The sequence below is a fragment of the Siniperca chuatsi genome, linkage group LG6 (genome assembly GCF_020085105.1).
Source record: "Siniperca chuatsi isolate FFG_IHB_CAS linkage group LG6, ASM2008510v1, whole genome shotgun sequence".
Classification (NCBI taxonomy): Eukaryota; Metazoa; Chordata; class Actinopteri; order Centrarchiformes; family Sinipercidae; genus Siniperca; species Siniperca chuatsi.
The window spans coordinates 16,191,437-16,216,272 of record NC_058047.1 but is presented as its reverse complement, the minus strand read 5'-3'; the positions used below and the strand labels follow the sequence as shown (position 1 = coordinate 16,216,272).

Here is a 24,836-nt window from a genome sequence, read left to right as displayed (position 1 = left end):
TTTTTTTATCTGTATATTTATTGTCTTTTGAATTTTAAAATCACAGCTGACAAACACTAATTGTTTGGTTTGTTGCATATTTGGATCATTGCTGTTTTAAGCAAAAGTCAAGCATGCAATTCGAGTAAATCTGTATTTACAAGGATTTGTTCTATTTTTTCCCCCCTCAACAACTACCACATGCATGTGTAACATATAATTCAGCCTCATTATTTCGATTTCTATTCACTGTGTGTGAAAATAATCCTGACCACCCAATTAGCTAGCACTCTTGCCATTCCTCAGTGTCTAGGAGGTGCAGGAACAGTGTTATTGACCTTGTGTTAAGGCGACCTAATAACAGTCTATTCCCAGACATAGCTCTATTTTCAGGTGCTGTGGTTGTGGCTGTTCAATCCCTCTGTAGACCTTGCTCAGAGTAGGGCTGTCGGGTTCCAGCGTTATTGTCCTTCTGGCTGGGAAGACCCTACAGTAGTGGCCGGTTTTTATTGTCTGCTGTCATTAGTGGCTTTCCTCTGTCTCCTCTCAACAATTATTTTTCCAGGCTGCTTCCCCTGTGGAGGGAAGCTGCATTTTACTCCGTCTTTGTTTCTGTCTCGTTCCTTCCACCACTCATTTCATGTCTCCCTGTCTCTTCCCCTCTCATCCAATGTCTCCAGTCCTGCTCAACTCAACCGCCTCACGGCTCGGAGGCGTTTTATGTAATGCAGTTTGCAGGAAGTCAGGGGTCTTGGCTGTTGTTATTCTGCGTCAGAGGCTCTTCTCACCGCAAATTTAAACAAATAGATGCTCCACAACGACAGGCGTGCAGACGAACCTCCCTGTAGGCTCATAAAATGCTGAGACAGATCTTGGTTTGATAGACTCTGTGTCAGCAGTTGTTTTGTTTTTGCTCTTCCTTTCGGATCTAACAGCTTCACTGCACTTTGGCACCCTGTAGGTTGGAATGAGCCATTTGGCCATTTAAAGAGTTCAGTCTGGCTACTGAGCAACATCTCAATTCAAATTCAGGGGGTCCCAACCTTTTTGCAGTGTCTACTTGTGATCCTTGTCACTGGTTGCATATGTCTTATCGGTTGTGAGCAGGTCAGTCGAACAATGAGGTTTTTTCCCCTTAGTCTTATTTGAGTATTTATAAGAAGTCTGATTATTATAATTTTGTATTGTAAGAAGTAAAATTATCCACTAATTCACAAGAAACAAGACTAAGAATCTGCAGCTAGCTAGCAGCTCCATGAGGCTTTGGCACTGCGGAGCTTTCAGCTAAATGTTAATGTCAGAATGCTACCATGCTCACAATGACTGTTAATGTTGACAATGTCAAGCAGGTATAATAAGATATAATAAGGTATAATCCTCACCATCTTAATTTAGCATGTTTGAATACTAACATTTGGCAATTAGCACTTAACAGCACTTAAAGTACAGTTGAAGCTGATGGGAATGTATAATAATATATAATAGTTTTGCAAGTATTTGTCATAAACCAAAGTATTGGACAAATTGAAACTCTGAGCTTATGATAGCACAAGATGAAAAGTCAGAGGATCACCAGTGTTATTACAATTCATCCTAAGGGGGACATGAATGTGTGTACCAATTTTAATTTCAAAGCCACAAATGTGAACCTCATGGTGGTACTAGAGGAAAGGTCAGAGGACCTTAGAAGTCAGTGGGATTCATCCTCTGGGCACCATAAATGTTTCTACAACATTTTAATGGCAATCCATCCTGTTGTTGAGATATTTCAGTCTGGACCAAACTGACTGGCATTTCCATAGACCCACGCTACTAGCATGGCTAATACAGCAAAAATTTGAGAATTATCTGAATAAATACATATAATTTTGTGCGGCAGAAATATGTTTTTGTTGGCTGTTTTTTGTTAATCATTTGCAACCCCTCAGATTTTCTTGTGGAACCCTAACCCCCAATGGGAACCACTGTAACCTACATCGGCAATGTTTTTAAACCAGATTTCATCCACCTCACTGTCCAGCTTGCTGTTATTGCAAGTGATATTATGAAGGAATGTGCTTCATGGCTGCTTATCTGAGTGTTGTTTCATCACTCCTGGCTGACACAAAGATCCTCTTGTTGAAAAGACACAAAGCAGACTATCTGTCCTCTTTGCTAACACCCAAGGTGATTACAGGAAGATAGCTGGCAGGAAAACATGTCTGTTAGCCAAGGCTGCTTCAAACTCTGCTTATATAACCTCCTTGGCAGGCTGTGGTATTTTCTAGAAGTTTGTCCAAGATAAGATGTTTTGAATTTTTCAGGGTCTAGCTGTTATCACTGATAGCTAAAGAACAGAATAGTAAAGGTCTGTGGCCTGCAACAACTGTGTGTAGTTACATATTTACAGTATGTCTCCTCAGACACTAGATATTTCTCACGGGTTGTAAAGTTTCATATGTAAACTTGGACTGATTTCATGCTGTCTGCTTCATAGTTTTGCTTTGGGTGAATGAGAATAATTGTTCCTCCTGCTCAACTTATCTTCCATCTTGCATCAACAAAGGAAGTCCCTGTGTGGGGGGCAATAGTGAAAAGGCCTCCGCAGAGAAAGGTTAAGCCAGGTAGAAATCAGATCAGGTGGATGGCTATTGTTCTGCACGAGGAGATGCCTCAGGTGAATTGAAAGGGGGAGATGGATTATAAAGGAAGTGTGCTCTGTGCTGACTCGCCCTTTGTGCTCATAGCATTTGCATTTTGCAGTCAGCTGTAGCCTGGTGACTGTCTGGTCATTCCAGTTTTATTCCCATGTGCCTGTGTGCTGATTACACTGCATCAGGAAGTGATGAATGACATCGTTGTGATAGATCAGCCTGTTCCAGAGAAGAGTAGGCACATTAGATTCTCATGTAGCGGTTTCCTTTTGAGTTTCACAGAGACAATCATTGCTTGATTACAAACAATGTTTAGTCTAAGAATAAAGGAATAGTTTTGTTTACAAAGTGTAAGTGTAAAAACAACAAGTTGTGGTTTTACAGCGATTATGTGCTTTATTATTTCTTGCCTGTGCGCAGTGTTGCTTTTGCACAGAGCCAGGCTAGCTGTTCCCTCCTGTTTCCAGTCTTTATGCTAAGCTAAGCTACCTGGCTGCTGGCTGTAGCTATTTACCTTGCAGAAATGAGTGGTATCAAACTTCATCTAACTCTTAACTAGCAAGAAAGCAAATAAGTATGTTTCCCAAGTGTCAAACTATTCCTTTACGAAACTGTTTAATGTACTGTTTAATTTAAACTTAAGTTTAAATGAAGAATTCACTACTAATGACTGCAGGAAATTCCTTTTATATAAACCCTGTAGTTGGAGTGGCAGTTGTTTGATCACCAACAAGGACCCCTTCAACATTTTATACGATAATTCTCCATCTGTGCAAAAATTAACACGTTGAATGTTAAATCAGTGCACAGCTTTAAGCATTGTATTTCAGGATGTAGTATTGTTCGAGGCTGATGCAGTGTGGGAGGTCTCTGTGGCATTTTCCAAGAAGCAGAAAGAACTTCCCTCATACACACACAAACTCACACTCGCACACATTTTTTATACCTAAAGTCAAACGCTGTTGGTGCCAAGACAAATAGCCTCCTGGCAACTAGAATGGAAAACCCTCTCCATGTCAGAATGTGAAGATTTAAGTAGCTAAGTTTCTCCCTGGAAAGACCCAATAGGAGCTTTGTGTAAAAGTTTCTTACCATCATCAGAGCTGTTTCTGAAAGTCTGTGCCAAACATTGGGGAATATGTGCACTGCTTTTAAGAAAATGGGAATAAGAAGTGGAAAAAACTTCACATACATAAATATCTGGAGTAAAAGGGAACAAAAGGCCTGTAGGAAGCCCTTAGCCCATCCAGATTGCGATGTGAAATGAATCTAAAGTGAGTAAAAGGGAGCTGTAGGGTCTCACTATATCAGGTGAAGCAAATGCACTTTTGTTGATGGTGCACTTAAACCTCCCTGTAACTCTCAGTGAGGATTTGTTGTCCCTTTCGAAGAATGTAGCCTGAGGTGGTGCACTTCACTCCAGTACCACCCTTTCAACATCATCAAAAGCAGAGGAAAGTTGCTTCCTCCATCTAAATCAGATGGTTTTGTGTCCTATATCTGTGTGTGCTCTTTCCTTGAGTGCTTCTGCAACTTCAGAACCATCACAACACTCTTTTTCCCTGATAGTCTTTTTCTTGAATGTAATATTAGCTGATGAAAGGCAAAAATGTTTTTTAGAAAAGTCTGACAGACAGGCCGCAAAATCAGAAAGATCTAAACTCAACTCTGAATGGACAAACAGGGGTGAGAATAACAGCGTACAGCTCTCTCAGCACTTCCCTCTTTCATCTTGGAAGAGTGGAGCGCAGCAGAGCTCATCACAAGTGTAGCGCTGCTCTACGCGGGGGATCTAAACACAGCCTCTCTGATTTAGGAGCTGGAACGGAGCAGTCGCCAGCCTCCCACCAGAGCTGGCAGGGTTGGATGGCTGTCTGGCCGCTGTTGATGGGGGAAGGAAGGAGGAGGGAGGAGGGGGGAGTGGAGACGGAAAGACGCTGCCAAAAGACCAAAAGGCCACTAACTGCTGCAACAGCAAACACCGGAATAAGACAAAGCTGGGTGGATTTGTGTGCCAGCGTGCAGAAAGAAAGAAAGAAAGAAAGAATTTGAATTTAAAAACTCCTTTATCTAACTACTCAAAGGTACTACCATTAAATACATGTCTATATGATTTACTAGAGACAAAACCCCAACACAAATGCTAAAAGAAAAACAGGACAGAGGCACCAAACTCCCCCAAAGCTGAATATCTCCATACCATCCACTGTTTGATAATAAGCATATTCAGCTCTCGGTCGAGCTGCCACCATGCTCTGCAGGACCTGCACTGGATCTGTGGAGCTAGCTCCCTCCCTTTAGTCTTTCTAGTTGTCCAAATGGGAAACTTAGCCCACCCAGATGGGAAGTTTACCTCACTATGCACATCCTTCTCTCTGACAAAATAGCTATAAAAATGTATAAATCAAATGACAAAAGTTACAAACTGGAAAACTATGGCTAAAAAAAGTGCAAACAGGCCCTGTGACCTAAAACGCTGCAAAAATAAATGTGCTATACTCTCAACTTAAAATAAAAAAATAAATGACACCTCGCCCGTGACTTGGATCCAGGTGTTGTTTTGCCAAATATGTTTTGCAAGAAACATAACTGCTGTTGGATTAGGTCAACTGGCAATGTTTTTGTGGTATGTTCTTGTACTGCAGGCAGGTCAAAGATATGCAGGTCATGGTGGTTGGTGGAAGGATATGGTTAGATTTAGGCAACAAAAGCACTTTGGTTAAAGTTAACCATGTCGGGTCTCGTTCCTCACGTCAGTGTTGACTTTATCAATATTTAATCAAGACCATCATCTATACCCAGCCTTAACCAAGAGCATTGAGTGCATGACCATGAAATGTTAATCATGCTTTAAAACAAAGGAACTAGGTTGTCGTAGAATATTTAGCAGGATCCATTCAGTATAAACATTTTTTGACTTTGCAGATGCATTCAGTAAAAATGTTTCCTCATTATGTTGATAAAGCGAGTAGCAGTATAAAGAAGCATATAATGGTAAGTATATACAAATTGTACTTAAAAACAGCCCTTGAGTAAATGTACTTAGTTACATTACTCCAATCGCTGTTTCAAAGCAGCAGTATATAAGGTCAGCTGAAAGAAAGAAATAATACTGTGCAGGGAGGAGAAAAGGCAGCCAAACTCAGCTAAGTGTGATGTTCTGTTGGAGGAGCAACCATGTGGTATGTTTCTCTCTTGCAAGATAACACTGAATACAGGATTCTTCTGATTCACCTCTTGACTCTATTCACAGTTGAAAGCCTTCAGTCATCTGCTAAGGTTCTCATCACCTCTGAGGAAGAAACGTGACTTATGCAACAGGGGAGAAACTATTTGCCAGCCCAGTGAAATCACTCTTGGGCGTATGCACACACATTCACAACAAACTGTAAATACACCCACCCAAACACACATACTCTGTGTTTTTCTTTTTTTTATCCGTGGGTCTTATTTCAGACCATTAAGATGTCAAAGTGCATTAAGTAGGATAATATGATAATGTGACACAAGCTCTGATGAAAGCATCTACTTTAACTTGCACAAGAACCTGTTCCACCACAAACAGAGGAAGTCTGCACTATTGTTAAAACACTGCAAATCTCTTCCGGCCTCTTTTTCTTCTCTTCCTCCATCTCTGTTCTTTATATCTGTTAACCCCTCCTCTCTCTATATATATCTGTCTTTTAATTATCCTTCCCTCGGCCCTCTGGGAAATGGCGTCTGTCAGCCAATGGGAGTACAGTGGTCGGGCCATTGCCTTCTTTGAAAATAGCAACAAACTCCACTTTCAGTTCAGTTACACCTCTGAACAATGCACCCAGCAACAATCAGCTTTTCACTACACTCATATCATAAGTTGCTCAGTGTTTTGGTCTTGCTTGCACTTATTTGCAGGGACCCACCTCTGCTGAGCCTTTCCACCTGACTGAGATCTCGTTTTTGTGTATCAAAAACAGAGTGAGGCTCTTGGGGGAATTTGACGGCTCTGAGATGCTGGTCACGGTGTGGCCACATGGCACCGTCTCCCCTCGTTCAGTCAGAGCTACACCCGTCTCTATATGTGTGCGTGCATGCATGAGTGTCTGTGTGTGTGTGTTAATACAGCGTGTGTCTGCTTCATTAGTTTTGTATAAGCCCCCGTTCTCTGCTCTGAATGAGGAGGGAGGACAACACACGTCAGCCCCAGACAGAGACAGATGCTGCTTACACGTCCGAGTATCTCTCTATTGTATTATTCATCCTCAGTGTCACATCTCATTCGAAGTGGTCAGTCGGACACGGTGCAACAGAAGGGGTCGCCTTAAACACACACACACACACACACACGCATGCATGTGGCGTATTTTCATAATTCTGTTTGGTGTGTCTTTCTGTAAGTGTGTGTATGTGCCAGAGGGCGGGTCTACATCTGCCACACTCCAGCTCGGAGGACTTCTCATCAAGCTGTGGATGATGCTTTTGAAGTTTTTTTTCTCCCCAAGCGCAAAGAGGCTTTTGATTGGAGAAGCAAGGGGGGTTTGTAGCAGTGTGTGTGTGCATAAATGTGTCACCTCAGGCAACATATCAAACCCCTTTATGCTAACCCAACCTTCAGCAACCCCCTCCTTGAGCCTCACTCCAACCCAACTGAGAATTCATCTCTAAATGTTTTATTAATGAGAGTCAGAGGAAGTGTCAATTATATATATAAAAAAATCTCAGTTCCTGCAAAAAACAAAGGGCTTTGTTGTTTCTTTGTGACAGAGAGGAAGAGAAATGTATTTTTTTGTACCACAAGAATCCAAGTATGCCAGGCTCGCCCGGAATGTCCTGCTCTGCCCACAGTCGTTGCTCATCGGCTACGGTCAGTGGACAAAACCTTTGTGCCTTTTTCCTGTGAATGAAACTGTCCTCATGTTGACTTTGTGACGTGATGGGAGATCACAATGACTATTGTGCCAGGGTGCATTATTTCAGATGGTCCTCCCACCTCTGTTTGTAAGGGTGAGAAAAGCATGGGAGGGGAGAGGCATCTTAAAAATGCTATTAGTTGGAGAGGCATAACACAAGTACACATTCATGAAGTCGTGGGCGGTGGTGGAAGAAGTACACAGATCCTTTCCTTAAGTAAATATACCAGTACAACAATGTACAAACACTCCATTACAAGTAAAAGTCCTCCATTTAAAATCCTACTGAAGTAAACATACAGAAGTATTATCAGCAAAATGTACTTAAAGAATCAAAGTAAAAGTATGACACTGCATATCATTATATATGACATTATTAGATTATTAATCAATCTATGTGTAAATAGCATTTTACTATCGTAGTTGGTTAAGGTGCAGCTAGTTTGAACTACTATATATACAGTTAGGTAGTTTAGTCCAATGGTTCTCAACCTAGGGGCCGGGCCCACTCCAAAGGGCCATAAGATAGATTGGGGTAGTTGCGAGGTGATTAATGGTGTGAAAAGAAGAAAAAAGAAAACTCTACTACATAAATTTATAGTTTTGTATTTTTCGCTAATCTTTGCTTTTTTGTGAAATATTGGATGATTTTACCTCTTTACACCCTGAACAATTATTTAAATGAAACTGTGGGAGAAGTTTAGGGGGGAAATGTGTCTTTGCAACTAACAACAAATACTGCTCGCCTCACCCTCCCCTTCCAAGTGTGTAGGAGAAACTACAGTGGCCGCAAAACTCGTGAACAGCTCTATCTAGAGACAGTGTTTGGTTTGTCCGTTCTGGGCCACTGTAGAAACATGGCGTCCTCTGTGGAAGGGGACCCGCTCCCTCTGGAGATAAAAACTGCTCATTCTAAGGTAATGAAAACATAACAATTCTTATTTTCAGGTGATTATACACTAATGAAAACATACTTATGAATATTTTATTCCATTTCTGCCAATAACTCCTCCTAAATGTTACACACTGGACCTTTAAGCACAGTACTTGTACTTATTACTTTCCACCACTGATCGTGGCCTGGTTCCATCAACAGGAAGAGAAAACAGGCCTTTTTGTTACCATTATGGACATCTTGGAATTTGAATCTGCAGGCAAGTTGCAGAAAAATAATTAGATGTGTGTTTGCATGTTTGAGCTTGAGTGTAAGTGCAAGGCAGCCAACACACTGAACTGAGCTCATCAAAGGCCTGAATGCTGAACAATCAACTCTCTGACTGTCAGATCCATTGTGTGTCTGCCAGAACCAGAAAGCTCCTCTCCTCTCCTCTCCTCTCCTCTCCTCTCCTCTCCTCTCCTCTCCTCTCCTCTCCTCTCCTCTCTCCTTTCTTTCCCCTACAATTTACCTGGTAATTATTCCATTGTGTAAACAGCTATTACTGTGGCCGAATCCTGGCAAGTCTGAAAGCACTCTTCTGTCGCAATGCTCACATTTCTCTCTCTCTTTGTCAAAGCCACAGGTCTTCACTGCACTGACACTCAAAAATAGAAGCTGTGAAATGAATCTGGTGGAGCCTCTGCCTCTGTAATCTACATTGACTGCAATTTCACACCTCTGTGTCAAGTTAGAATGGCAACACACTATTTATATAATAAGGCCTCTTGTAGTAATAGATCTTAGTTTTGAGAGGGATTTTACATACCTCAAAGATATTTTAACTCACCTATTCATCATCTGTTTGCCTATATTTTAAGTTATTATGGTATAACGGTTTTGGAAGACATACAAAAGCAAGATTGATAATGTGTTCTTAATTTAAGGTCATGGTATCAAACTGTATCGACGGTAACAAGTAAATAAATAATTCTCAGCTCCAGCTGACAATGCTTTGCAGGGACAGACAGTTAGGACTGTTTTTCTAAGTTCATGAAAAGTTTACACTTAAAGAGGTACGTGGTTTTCACAAGAGAGTGACGATAGTTGCTATGTCACATGACAGCATGCATTAAATCAAATCAAAAGACTAACAAGCAAGACGTAATGACTCAAAAGTGTTTATTGTTAAGATACCTGCAGTTTATAGTTTAAAGATATTTGAAAGTCTTAACATGTTACAAATTAGCTTGTTTTTGAGGACATACTGATCTAGACTTAAAGAATGATGACTTTCACAAGGTTTTTTGTAAATTAAACCCTCAATTTTTAGAAGCTGCAGCTTAAAAACTTCACCTCATGAGATCTAAATTATGAGGCTGTATCAGACATTTTTCTACATATTTATGATCTTAAAAGAAAACTGTTGCTCCTATACTGCACATCAGTATCTCACAGTGGCACTCCACCATGATAGAAAATTACATTTCAGGCCCACAACACACCTTATTATGGTTCAGTATGCGGTTCAGTCTGAATATATGAGTGCAGATTTAGTATAGGGGCTTCAGGTCTCTCTTTCCTCTTGGTGCTAGCCGCCCGGACACACACACACACACACACACACACCTCCTGCTCAGACAACAGAGATGAGACAACTCCCGCCTTCGCTCCAGTGGTTAGGCTGTCTGACTAGCTGTCTGTCTGTCTCACACATTGTATACTCCTCATTTGCTTACCCAGTCAGCTCTGAAACCTCAGAGCTGCTGCCAGCAGTGATGCCCACAGCTCAAGGAGGGGGGTAAAAAGTGGTAAAGACACGTTTATCACCATGACCAGCACAGACACAGAGAAGGGGGACAACGTTGTCCTGTAATTATTCATTCTTGAAGGTTGGACAGGCTCGTGGTGTCTTTCTTAGTATTCACGCCAATAAAGTAAAATGGAACAAACTGAATTTGAAAGACAGACATAACAGAATAAACAGAATACGGGAGAGGAAGATTGATGTTTACTGACAGAGATCTGTAATGAAGGGGGCTTATGTAAGAGTGACAGTGAAGTGAAGTGAAGAGTCTCCTCAGACAGTTTTGAAGATGTGGCTCCTGGTGGTATTTCAATTTCAAACACACACACACAGATACATGTACTGTACACACTCTGTGTCTGTGTGAAATGTAGTAGTTCTGTCTCACTATTGCAACAAACATACATTTTATTGCTCATATTCCTATTGGGCGGTTACAGTGCTACCTAATGATCTCTTAATAATGGCAGCAGAGACGCTCTAAGATCATTAAAATTTCACTGAATGCATGTGGCTACAGTGAAGAATAGTATAGAAAGAGTCGGTAGACTGTATTTCTCTTGATATAGGGTTTAAATTCAGAAGTAAAGGCAGTTTTTTGCAGATCTGTCACATCAGATCTGTTTCTGCCAGAAGGTACATATTGATCTGCACTTCGGCTGCAGGGTTTCCCGAGCCGGCCTGCAGGGGCATCCTCCAGGTCCCCTGGGGAAGGTGAAAGGGGGTCGATCTGGCCTCATCAAGGCATCTTTGTCCCCATCCAGAGCAGGCGGAGGCCCCAGCCGGAGGTCTCAGGCCAGCAGACACACGCTGATATTTGGGTGGAGAGGCAGAGTGCAACGTCCCTGTCCGTTCCACCTCGATGCCTCCATTGTTATGGGTTAACACCAAGATGTAACAGCTCTTCCCCCACTTCACACACACACAAACACATCACCACAGACACACATGCGCATTAAGCATAAATTTATATGCACACAAAAAACACGCACACACACACATGCACAGAGACCCCACATATCTTTCAATCCAGGATCCTGATTGTTATGGCAGTTTGTTCTCTTTCTTCTCCTCCCTCCCTCCCTTTTTTTGTTTTGGCGGCCTCTGAGGTTCTTTTGTCTCCAGCCGACTTTCAAATGTCTATTTATTGGCTGTGGTTTAATTGTGTTGCCGGGAAGATCTGTTTGAAATCACTCAGTTTGCATATTTTGCATTACAATAGCAGCCACTGACTGGGCTGCTCATCCCGCTGTCCAGTGCCAGGTCCCCTTTTCAGAGAGGCGTGTTTCATCTTTTTATGCACGTCTGCATTGTATTTAAAAATCCATAAATTAACCTTTGATGAATCCCTGTACTGGCACAAACATGTCCACATGCTTGACTGGACATGGCCTGTTACAGGCATGATGTCATGGCGGCAGAGGGGAATTTTTTGGAGCCGCCTCTTGTTTACATCCAATTAACAGCATCTTTTGAAGTTTTTTGGTTTGCTTTGAAAAGATTTAACAATGCCTTTGCATTATGTCACTCAAGTGTTTGTTTTAGGGCATCCCCTAAAGATTTTATGTAAGTTTATGTAGTCTGTGTCAATGGAGCACAGAGCCTTTCTAGTGGAAAATTGTCTGTTAATCAAGTTTGTAGACATTCAGAACATTGCACCCTATCTTTAAATATTTAGGGCGTGATGTTATAGCGATCAATTATCTGAGGAAATGTTAATTTGAGATTCAATTCACTCAGAGCACAACTTGCAAACAACTTGCAAAACATTCAGTAGGCTGTTTCCCTTGTGTCTCTCCAGCATTTCATTACACTCGCTCCCTCTCTCTCACCGTCTGTCACGCAAACATGTACTGTACACACACACACACACACACACACACACACACACACACATGCACACTGATAAATGCATTCATCCATTCATCTTCCATCCTCAAGGTAACTTGTCTCATCTCCACCGAGGCAGTGTGGCAAGTGGAAATGAAGGTGAGTGGTGAGGATGAAAAGGTGATGGTCTAAAGAAGAGTTAGCGTGTGATTCTGCAGATATTGAACTTTATTTTCAATCCTGCCATTAAAGCCAAGTGTAGGTCTACCAGAGCCTACAGTCATCATACTGTCATTCATCATTGTTCAAACCAAATTTTGTCCACACAGACTCAAAACAGCCATGTAACATATTCTCAAAGACAACAGGTTTAAGTGTTGACAGAATCAACTTTTTAACCATATTAACAGTATTACACATTGATAGGAGTACTCAGGAGTGACATAAGTGACATAAGTGGCCTTTTTTTTTGTAAAAAAATGTATAGACTTTTTGCAAGTAATTCATCAAGTGTTGGATAGCTTCCCCTCTAACAGGGAATGTGACCTTGGTTTAGATCACCGTGAGACTGTTTAGTTTTACCCGACTGATGATCTGTTGTTGCCATGGTAATCCTGCTATCAACTGAGCAATTTCCACCAGAGAGAGAGCGAGCACTGGAAAAAGTTAGTAAGTGGACCTTGACTTAAGATTTTTTTTGTGTGTTTGTCAATTTATTGTTTCCTAGGTGAAGAACAGAATTCAAAGAGCAGCCTGTATTTCATCAAACCATGACAGTGAAAATTTCAGTGTTCAAAAACAATCAGTATAAAACACATTTGCTCAAACATTACACCAAAATAGCTAGAATTGTTCAGAGAAAGTTCATGCTGAAGGTTATTTGTAAGTGATAATTTGTGATTTATATCCATGTATTCTCTATTGATTTGTAAACCATTTATTTACCTATTCCTATAACCACTTCATCAGAGCTTTAACGTTTTCTCCACTTTATCTATTGCCGGGTCTTCTGAGGGACAGATGCTCCGACATCCAAGGCAGCAGTTTGCGTTGAAATAAATAGGGGAAGACTTGGAAAGTTAAAGTATACCATGAGGGACTGAAATCCGAAGAAAGAAAGATCTTCAAATGTCGAGCCTGCAGGCAGCACATTCAGAGCCACCTCCCTGAACTTGTGAGTGTGGGTACATTCCTCTGGTTCTCCTCCCTGCCAGTCTGCACAAATGTGCCAGCCAGACTTCATCCCACCCAACGCCCAGTTTGGACTGCACTGTTTCCTCACGTAAACCTGGCTGCTGCAGAATGAGGTATGGCTGAGCATCACCTGACAGCAGCATTCAGCACATTCTTTAAGGTTTGAGGGTTTATAACGTGTGTGCACATCTTACATGTGAGTGCCAGAGCAGCAGAGGCTTGCACTTCACATACCACATAACCAGAATGTGTGATATCGCTACAACAAGAGGGGGGGATTATAAGAGAGACAGATCATGGACTGTTCATCTCACTGGATCTTAAATGCACACACAGAAAGGAGGAAGGAGACGGGTGTTACTGGTAAATACCAAAACCACTCCTAAGATGCGTTTGGAAACTATTCCAGGCACGTTAAGAGTACCTGTGTGATTATATGGCTGCCCACGCTGTTTTAATGACACAGCTGCCAAATTCCACTCATTCCCTGGAAAACAAAGAGGACAAACAACGGAATACGTTTTCAGCAAGATATTTATTGACGAGTTATGGGAACATGAAGTAAAAGATGGTGTATCAGTAATAGCTTAATATATCAGTGTATTTGATATATACTTTGACATTTTGGGAAAACTGCAACACAGAGCAAATGAAGAGAAACAACTTGATAATTTGCTACAAAAAGGCTTTGATTATTCACACTACCCAAGTTGGGTTAAGACAAAGATACAAAATTAAGACCATTAAGAGATTTTTGTACAAATTGTGCAAATCAAAAGGCTTCTACAAATGTATTACAAAGCAAATATACAAACTCTACAGACAAAAGACTTCCATTAAAGATCCTGAAATATGAAATGAAAAAATAATATAGCTACAAAAGTATTTGTTTGGACACACTCAGCTTTTGTTTTTATTTAAATCCAGAATAGCACTAAGGTTAGCTATTCAGGTTTTGGCAATATTTCTGTTTTAAATATGACCACTGCTATTAAGCGTAATCATACATTTTCACTCGGCAAAACAATGTAAGAATGTTTTCTAAAATGAGAGAGTTCTGTAACATTGTTTATCACAAAATAATACATTCAATTTTCAGAACAAAGACAGAAAACAAAGATGTTACCCTTCCTTGAACAAATACAGGTAAAACTATACATAACCCTGAGACAAATCAAAAATAGGGAAAGAAATGACAAAATTATAGTTTGAAATAACATCTTGAAAGAGAAAAGTATCTTCTTCAGCCGTAATGGGCCACATTCTCTCTTGCGATCGTGTATTTTAAGTGGAGGAGGAAGATACAAATTTAGCTCACCAAAATTGAGGGAAGCCCAAGTCCAAAGTCTAAAAATACAGACAGGAAGATTGTTTCTGTGCACAAAATCATACACTTCCCCAAATGTCTTCTCTCCTTCCTCATACGCATGGCATAGCAAAGGTCTAATTCAGTCTATCAGCAGTCTAAATAAATTACACCTGAGTAAACGGCCAGTGTCAGGAGGGGAGAGAAACCACAACAAAAGGACAGCCGACTTTCTTTTTCAGTTCACTGTAAAACAACAAGTCAGCGAGAGAGACACTAATAAGTCCTTACAGAGTCTGTTAAACTGCTAATCTACTGGTTGATGATCAACGATACACGTTTGACGATGGAGCGAGTCAGTTGAGCAGTGCAGGGCCGATACAGTCACAGTAGCAGATTCGCCCCAGGAGGTGGAAAGAGAAACGTCTGAAGATGCCCAGAGCACACATCTATGCTATTGGTCTGTTTCCTGGCTGTACTTCGCATTTAATATAGAGATGATTGTTAGGTCCCTGCAGTATACATGGCAACGAGTCCAGCTCAGGCTAGTGGCTACATGGGAAAGTTACACAAGAAGTATGAGTAAACAGATCAGGTGGGAAGTCTCTGGGCTGTTTCCAGGACACAGGCCTTCACTTCTCTGCAGCTGAAGATACTGCTAATCAGGCTGGATGGAGCCACAGCAGGAACACACAAACTCTTTCTTTTTCTCCTCCTCCTCATCTGTGTAGGCCAGTGAAGGGGGGGACACATGCCTGCATACCAGACACCACAGCTGATCTGGGGAAAGAGACAGAGGGAGATTAATGTTTAGGTCCTGTGAACTCTGGTCATGTGGTCGGTCCTCATACAGCAGAGGGGAGCGGAGAGGAATGCAGAGACTTCAGTCCTCTGGGGCTACACATCAGCTTATCACCATGCCATTTTATCAGGCTTACCCACATAGCGTTAATAATGCCTCAGGACGGGGCGTTATTTAACCAAAGTCCTCCTGGCATGTGGGATTAAGCTGCTCAAGCCATTTATGTCGCTAGGTAATAAATATCTGAGGGTGGCAGTGGAGAGGACCACAGTCTGTAAAAATAAGCTTCTCTGGGCTCAGATAAAACACATATTCCAAAACCATCAGCTCATCTGCTTTATCCGGATATAATTCGTACTGTAAGAGGCATTCAATTTTCAAATTCCTGAACGTGTTAAGCACCATTTTTACTACGAACATTGTGGTGAAGTCTTTGGAAACTCATCTTCGCGTTTCTCTGCAACCTCAGATACTTCAGTGTCTAATTTTCCTCCCCTGCAGTTATGAAGGAATGTTTCACTGGATATTTGGAGGGTTGGAGAGAAACCCGAACATGATGTTTGCCTCTGATTTGCATATTTTTGATGATAACTCTGGTCTTTCAGAACAGATGAAGGATGTCTGTGTGCTCTCTATTCTAGGAGAAAGACAGTTGACAGTTACAGACAGGCTCTGCTGTGGGCTTGTTTGGATAACCCTAATGAGCTCTCATTTCCATGGCTGACAAAGCCGGCTGATACTACAGAAGCCTCCAATGATCCATACACATCTGTTAGTGTTGTGAATACATAGCCTGAGGCATAACAGTAGGACACAGCCAGAGAACTGTATTGCTGGAACCACAACAGAGAGGCAAAAAAAGGTTACAAATAAGCTTCAGCTAATAAGCTAATCTCTCTCAAGTGCAGATGATGAAGAGCACGCCTCTGAATCTTAAATACTCTGCGGCTCTGCTCCAACTACTATCTACTGCAAAGAGAGTGGACTTACACATGCTGCATTCATGTTGACAAGACACCAGTTATGAACTCATGATCATGACCCCAGTTCAACCATGTCAAGAACGCACACAGGGTATTAGAGGTTAGATTGTATTGTCAAAATGTATTCCATAGAGATACACTGATTAATAAAAGGTTATGTGTCTATTATCATCTGCACATCCATCAAAAAACACCATCCCTGTCTGGCTCTATCAAACGTCAGCTCCCTCAGCCACAACAAGGGTCCTGCTGTTAACAGAAATGAGCCCCAGACTGTCTCACAGTCCCGTCATTTACATATCATGTCAAGAACTATTATTTACAACGCTGAGCTGTAGCAACCACACTGTACACTTTTTAACCCATATTTCAAACCACAATTGTTTATATGGACAAACTCATCCTGAATTGCAGTCAAACTTTGTGTTTTCACACTCTCACCTTCACAAATCTGACTTCCATCTGCCAACAGGGAGTAAGATGTCTGGAGTGTGGGATGCCAACAGGTGGCGGGGTTAATAACTGTCACCCAGAAAGTACCCAGATGCCCGTGTGCCTCTTTGGTTTGGTCCACTGCAGTAACCACAGTGTGCTGCTGTGAGGGACGGACGGCGTCCATGTGTCCTTCAGCAGACCAAACAGATGGGCTGGAACTATATGAAATGATTGAATCTGGCACTCTTGAGGGTTTAACCTGACTAAGTCTGTCTGCTCCCATCACTTATCTTTCTCCTCCACATGGGAATAATGCCAGATTGAGTTTGACAAAAGCAAATCTTAACACATCTCTTTAGCTTTTCTATGATTCAAAAATTACACACAGTCTAGCTCAAGGAGCACACACACACCACAAGACAAAGTCTCATTTATCAAATGAAAGACACCTGCATCATGACATTCATCTCCATTTTTTTTTAAAGCTTTATTGCACCTTGGACTCCATCTGCGTCTTCCAGAGGCCCAATTACCCACAATACACCACAAAGCTGACTACTCTCTCTTTATCTGTCCCTTGTGTCCAACTAGGCCTGTGCCATGTTTACTAATGACCAGCACCATTCTACTGTATTGATCAATGTATGAATCACAGCCACTTCATTTACATGTGTTTGCATTGTTTTCAGGGACACATAAAAGGACTCTGTGGTGAGTTCAGAGACAAGTATCTTGGTACAGCTGCAAAGTACACTGAGGCATGTCTTGATGAATTCTTGCAAAAACTCCAGTTCAAACAAAGAGCGTCTCTGTGATTGAATAAGCACCACTTCAGTACTACTTCAGAGGCGCAAATATTACACAATTCAGATTAATTACCAGGCAGACACACTCTGTCCCATCCCAGCTGGCTTTCTAAGAGGCCCCTGTAACTGTATGACAGCTCGTCTCTTTTTCAGTGCGTAATCAAATTAGTCTGGGTGATTATTCAGCCATTTTAAGCATCTTTTCCCCTTTTCCTTTCTGTTACTCACAGCATGGAGAAAAGACCAATAAAAACTCCATTAGGTTTATGCAAATTTAAGCAGCCGTGCCAAAGGCTGTAATGTGGCAGATTGATTACTCAAGGGACCGGAGACAAAGTGTATGTGCACGTGCACGTGCTAACTCTAACTGTGTACGTGTGTGTCTGAAAGAAGGGGGGATCGTTGTTGTACACAGATGCCACAATAAAAGCCTTATTCAGCTTGTGTTCCTGGTGGCCCTCACAGCGAGGCATTAATAAAACATTAGTATTGAGTGACTGGGGCCTCTGCACTCCTCCTCCCTGATCCCACTGTGACCTTTCCATTTTGCAGCAGCTGTCTGGGGATGCAGAGAGCCCACAGAGGACTCCACCTGTGGCCCCTGACCTCTCCAGGTGTACCCTATCACACAGAGCCGTGCCCACCTCACAAGGGCTTCAGTTGATTCCGTTAAGAAGAGAATGCTGCTTGTGTCTGGGATTTTTTGGAGCGGACAGGGGTGATGAGGAGGGAGGTATGGAGGAGGAGGAAGGGGGCTGAGAAAACAAGGGCTCAAGCGTTGATAACAGTCATCTTTGGGGCCGTTACAGTTCAGTGGTTTAAAGGAGAGAGAGAGAGAGAGAGAGAGAGAGAGAGAGAGAGAGAGAGAGAGAGAGAGAGAGAGAGAGAGAGAGAGAGAGAGAGAGAGAGAGAGAGAGAGAGAGAGAGAGAGAGAGAGAGAGAGAGAGAGAGAGAGAGAGAGAGAGAGAGAGAGAGAGACTGTCCTGAACTTTGCACAGGGATCTCCGGTTACATCCTGTCTGTCTATAGTCTGGCACCAACAACTGACCAGATTACACCATAATGCTATTCTGCTTACAATCTCCAAAACACACACTAAATATACAATTTAAAGCTTAACTGGCAACTGTAAAGACTGTACAGGCAATACTCAAAATATTACAATTAATTATGCATTTAGTTCTTCGTGTTTTTAGCCTAAAAAGTTATTTACTTCTCCCGCCTGGACCATAACAAATACGAACCATAATGCTTTAACATTTACAAATACTTTTCCATCAACAGTGGGTTCTGGCTTGGCCCTGCAGTCTGTGGTTAGTCACATCTGGCGGAAATGCACGGGCTACAAGCTACAGTAGGTGATGACAAAAAGAGCAGAGAGGCTGGTAATCTCATAGAGGCCACGCAAACTGCCAGGACAACTGAAGGGCCTCAACCACAAGGCAACATTAACAAATCTTTACTAATGGGGGAATGTAGGCCACACCTTCATTCCTCCCAAATTAGAGTAAGGATGGTTTGCTTTTTAAAGGACAGGCAATGCCAGCAATGTGACTGTGTGTGTGTGTGTGTGTGTGTGTGTGTGTGTGTGTGTGAGAGTGAGAGAGAAGTATGAGTGGAAAACGAGTGGTTTCACAACTGCGTAAAAACTCACAATACTACTAGTGAATACTTGAACAGCTGACTGGTGGTTTTCGGCCCCATCGTGGACATGAAAGGAAGACACATGCACAATTATTTTTCTCTCTGACCCCAGCTGAAAGTTGACAACCTCGGGAGAAAAGTATTTTTAGGCAGGCGTTAGTCTCGGCTGCCAAACGGCGCAAAATATAGCTTTGCTTCTCCTGGTCTTACTCGCTCTCCACTTGATCTCCTTCTCTCCATATATGTGTGTGTGTGTGTGTGTGTGTGTGCGCGCGTGTGTGAGTGAATGTGCCTGCTTCACTTTGTTGCTCCCTAAAATTTTCGCTACTTCACTCAGGCCCCCGTGTCTCTTGGGTGAGAGAGTCGACCAGCGTCAGGATAACAAGCTGGAAATCTGAGCTTTTTCCACGTCTGCTGTAATTAAACATAAAAGGCAGTTGGCAGCGGGATGGTAGCTAACGTAACTGAAAGAGTTCATAAGGATGTGGCGCCTTGATCTTTCATAGGCAGCCTGTCTGTCTCCATCCCGTCCCAAGAAACCTTGGCTACCACGGAGACAGCGGTCCATACCAGCAGCCTCGTAATGCTAAGCCCCCAGCTCCATTATATCCAGCTGTTTACTGTAGACACAAGTCACACATAAGCCCTCTGCTTCTCACTTGCTTCCGCTCAGCTTTACTTTCAAAGTTATTGGCAGCATAAAAGGCTTGTTTGGAGTCACTTTCCTGTGTTCCTGACAGAAAAAAGCAGCTGTTTTGCAGTATAGAATACTGTGATTTATCCAAACTCCAGTCACAGAAACTGACCAATCTGCCCCATTTAAAATAACTAAATATGGAGCAATAGAGAACGACATGCCATTTACTTCTAAGATAACTGGCTGTAGCCTTATATTGAACAGACAGATATGAGGGTGGTATCAACTATCTTGTCTAACTCTTGACAGTTTGGAGCTTTAAGGCAAATGGGCTGCATTAAACCATTGAACCTATAGTACAAAATAATTCATTAGGACAGACATGCTTTATGAAAGCTCAGTGAAAGTCGTCAGCGTAATAAAACCCTGCCTTGTTTTTACTTTAAAATGTCTTAACTCCAATAAAGACAAAACCAACAATAAAAAGATGCAGCAGAGCTTTTTTTTTAATGCAAATCCAATGACTACTGCAGCAATGAACTGTTTTCCATCGATTGCGTCAGTGCTTAAATAAGATCACAGGACATCAAGTCAGGAAACTTAAAACTAGCTCTACCACTACCGGGTACATGTAAAAACAACCTGCAAACCTTCAAAATATCACTGCATTTCCTCTTCTTGTGTCATCTACTGGCCCCTCCATCCTTCCTTCCTCACCATGTGCAAAATACTGAAATACACCTCAGGAAAGATTTATTATCTCTTATCTCACACAAGGCTGTGAAAACTGCCACCTGTCATTCCTTCAGGCAGATTAGGCTGAGCGATTCTTCACTGATATGGTTTGTTACATTTCAGTCAATCATATTTTTATACCCTTGAGATGGTCGTCCACCCCCACCTCCTGAATTCCTGATAAGATTACTGATCTGACTTTTTCCACTTTGAGCAGAACAGAGTGCCCTGGCTTCTGTCAGCACATATGGTACTGAAGTGGGTGTTTATTATGTTTGGCTTTTATCCTGTGAAGCACTTTGAGAAAGGTGCTTTATGGATAATGTATTATTTTTATTAAGAAATAATATCAAGTGTACAGTGGACTTCTGGGGAAAAATTAGGTTTTCAATCATATAAAAAGGTTGAGATCTTGTATGTATGCCACAAACATAAGGTAATAAAAGGTTTAATATCTTTTGTGTAATCACCGAATGCTCACCGAATGCTCCCTGGGCTCCTCTGGCTCCAAGCCCTCCATATGTTAAAACACCATACGTCACATCACCTTCTATAACATCCAACTGTTTTGAGGTACTAACTCATAATAATAGGCAGTCAGCTAGCATCCAGGGCTGTCCATGCAGAGCACCCGGCCCACTTGCCTTCCCGGGCCTACAAGCACAGACCTGATCCCTGCCTCTCCATTTTGCTCCTGTCAGTGACAAGGGGCCTTGTGTTGTAGCTCCTGTTCTGTAATTACCAGCACCGCTGACATTCTTCCTGCTCTCTAAACCTGGACTTCACCATGTTTATCCAACACCCAGCCGTCACAGCAGCTAGATAATGTGTAACTGTAACCACTAGCAACCCTGAAAACAGTGAGGGGTTGTAAAACTGGCTTTGTCTGGTTCAAACACTGACATTCACCTGGGTCTGTTAAGTAACAATGTTTGAATTATCTGAAGATATTTTTGCTTCCATAAATTGAGTTCCCATATATTATCTGACAATACAAGGGACACTGTGAATAGCACATATCTTGTTTGTTTGTGTCAGTTTAAGGAAGCTGCAATTACTCACCATTGAAACCTCAGTCAGTGCGTCTCTCTCTATGCTGAGAGGTACTTCCATGTGCTGACGAAGGCAGTGGGAATGAGTGAGTAGGGCACACTGGTCACACTGTCCCAAGAGTCCGACGATGGATCGTAACAGTCTAGTGTCTTACACCTCTGAGCCCCAAAGTACCCCCCAACCACATATAGTCTGTTTCCCGACGCCACTGCATGGCAGCTGATCCGTTTGGCTGTCACGTCGCCAAACTTTGACCACTGGTACGTCTCGCTGTTGAACCGGTAAGCAGAGCTGGCGGAGAATTCGGTGTCGCCTCCGATCACCACAACATGGTTACCAACCACAGCCGCTGCAGTGTAGCGCCACAGCTGTGGACAGGCGGCCGGCACAGACCACCGGTTCTGGCAAGGGTCAAAGCACTGCACTTTGGGGTATTTGTCTCTGTTTACACTGGTGCCCCCAAAAGCAAAGAGTTTGTTTTTGGCACCGACGACAGCAGCGTTGCTCACTCCTTCTCTGAGCGGAGCCACCAGGGTCCATTTATTGGTCTGAGGGTCGTACTGTTCCACCTGTTTGAGAGACACAGATGGAGATGCAGGGAAGGATCCTGCGAGGGAAGTGTGTCCTCCCACCACAAAGAGCATGTGGTCGAGCTCTGCAGACCCATGTCCGAATCTGGCTACCAACATAGGCGCAGCTTTGGACCACTCGTCGTGTAATGTGTCGTAGACCCAGACGTCTTTGGAGGCCCCATTTTCAGAGCCACGGCCTCCAGTAACATAAACCTAAGACAGAGAAATCATATTTTGAGTACATCTACATAACAGTACACAAAAATGCACATATTCAAGTGTAGATTACATAAATACCTTGCAACCAATAGCACAGGCGCTGCATTCTTTCCTGGGGCTGGGGATGTCTGTTTTGGGGGTGATCTCCTTAGTCTTGTTGTCGATCATATAGACTTTATCACACATGAAAGTCTGTCCTCCCAGCAGCAGTAGGGCCTGGCTAACCTTTCTTGGCCGGGCACAGAACCCCGTTACAATACCGTCATTCTGGAGGATCCTCATTTTGCACCGTACGGCATCTTCAACAATCTCCCGACCCACCTTATGGCACATCACCAGCTCCTCTGAAGCGACGTTCTTCAGCAGGTACGTTTCAGGGAGTAGTGCCAGGCGGACACAACGCAGCAGCTCGGGCAGCTCGCTGTGCCTGCGCTCCATGTCGGCCTTGACCCAGTCAATAACAGCCTCGTACACCAGGCTCTCATCCTCCACCTCAAGTTCCTCACTGAGGATCAGCTCCTTTACTTTGTCTCTGGGCAGGCTGAGGAAGTCCTCTGTCTTGAAGAGAGTAGCAAAGTCTGCCAGGCACATCCTCCACGACAGCTCATACAGTCTCTGGCACTGGTGGGCGTCTGACAGCAGCATCATCCCCAGACAGTTCGACTGGTGGAGGTTCTTTTCTAGAAACTCTGCCGCTGCGTCCCTGATGTCGTGAAACTGAAGCATGTCGCCGGCTTCAAGGAGCGACTCTGCATTTTCCTCATTGATGATGACTCGGGCCGAGTAGGCGTAGTCGAGCAAGAGCTCCAGCACCTCTGGGTGGAGAGAGTCATGGAAGTTGACGTCGGCGTCACGACTCTCCCTGAGGCCGCCACTGAACATGGCCTCAAAGTATCGGCTACAGGAGGCCAGGACAGCCCGGTGGCAGGGGAAGGATCTGTTTCCGGCCTTCAGGACAACATCTGTGAAGACCTTTCGTTTGCGTAGCAGGTTGAGCTGAGTCAACAGGCTGTCGGCGTGGGACGTCTTGTGGAAGAGTTGGATATTCATGGAGCCGGAGCTAGAGCGAGACTTTCTGTTTTCGTGGTTACTGACCGACATCTTGACTTGGACCTGGAGAAGGAAATAGAGGGTAAAAAAATATAAGCACGAGTGAGAGCCACTCCTTTACATTTGTTTAATTCAACAGTTTGACAAGAGGAAGGGATTTTATGATAGGAACACTACCATAAACACTCCTCACATTTTATGATTAAACAAAAGTCACCATGCCAAAAGCCGATGAAAGGGCTTTTCAGAAATAAAATACTGCTATCAGTATGCTGGGTTACAACGGAAATGAACTTCAGACTTTAGAGATGAAAGGAGATCAGATAAGGAGCACTCACACAGAAAACCAGTGTGTACACTGTGTGACACAGACATATACACTATAAAACATACATCGGTGTCAAGACTCAAATGAGCTACATTAACTGACTTGTAATACAGCCTCCTTCTGTAATTAATGATAGGCAAATAAACAGCACCTGGGTGTTTAATCCTATATCACATCTTTCCACCCCTATAAACATGTCAGTGCTGTGAGTCACCTCCAACCACAGCCTGAGCCAAGAAATTCCTGCCAGCTTGTTCTGCTCCTTTGCTGGCTCACATACAAGATGGTGTCAAAGGCATAGATTTCAAGCTCACATAAGATGTGACACCTCAGACCAGCTCCTTGAGGATAAAATTATGTAACCACTGTTCAAGAGATGAAACCCCAATCTTTATTTCCATCATCTCCAAGTGGGAGGCTGAAATAAGATGAACTTTATTGCATGCTATAGAGAAGTTTTAATACATTTCTAATACATATAGCCTATGTAATAACATGCCATCATTAAACATTTTCCCCCTATTATGAAAGTTACCCCTTTGTAATAAACACAGCATGCTACAGTAGGCTAATAAAGACTGTCCACAACTTGAAAACGACCAAATAAATAACTTCCGCTTAAAAGCCTCCATTGTTTCATAGCAGATAAATTTAAGTCGGCTATTCAATCCCACTGAAAGGGGGGCGGTGGACTTCCGTGGAGGGACTCAGCGTGAAATCCAATTCGTTTTGCGCAGTAAATGTGAAACTACGGTCAACCCATCAGCATGCGCTCAACTTTCTCCCAAGTTAGCCTGCAAACATCCAGGCTGCAACAATCAGTCGACATCATGTTACATCCTGTAACTAAACTCCTCACATTTCGGAAGTTGGAGAAATGTCAAACAAGCACGTATCTCGGTGATGGATACTTTAGGAGGATTAGGCGTCTAATGCTTACCTTGATAGGCGCAAAGCTGATCCGGATTCCTTTATCTCGGCTACAACTCGTTCCGTCGTTGATTCGTTTGAAGTTGTGACACAATTTAGACAAATCCGCCTTCCGAGTTCAAAACTGTAT

The 24,836-nt window shown here is 42.7% G+C and overlaps 1 protein-coding gene across 1 annotated transcript; it reads right to left on the bottom strand.

The window, feature by feature from the left end:
- Positions 1–13,722: 13,722 nt before the first annotated feature.
- On the bottom strand, positions 13,723–24,760 carry enc3 (ectodermal-neural cortex 3). The gene is made up of 4 exons (XM_044199591.1): positions 24,717–24,760; positions 22,477–23,511; positions 21,617–22,392; positions 13,723–15,292 (listed from the first exon to the last, which is right to left on the bottom strand). Exons 2-3 carry the CDS (start codon positions 23,497–23,499, stop codon positions 21,646–21,648), a joined length of 1,770 nt encoding a protein of 589 aa, XP_044055526.1. The 5' UTR covers positions 23,500–23,511; positions 24,717–24,760; the 3' UTR covers positions 13,723–15,292; positions 21,617–21,645.
- Positions 24,761–24,836: the final 76 nt, after the last annotated feature.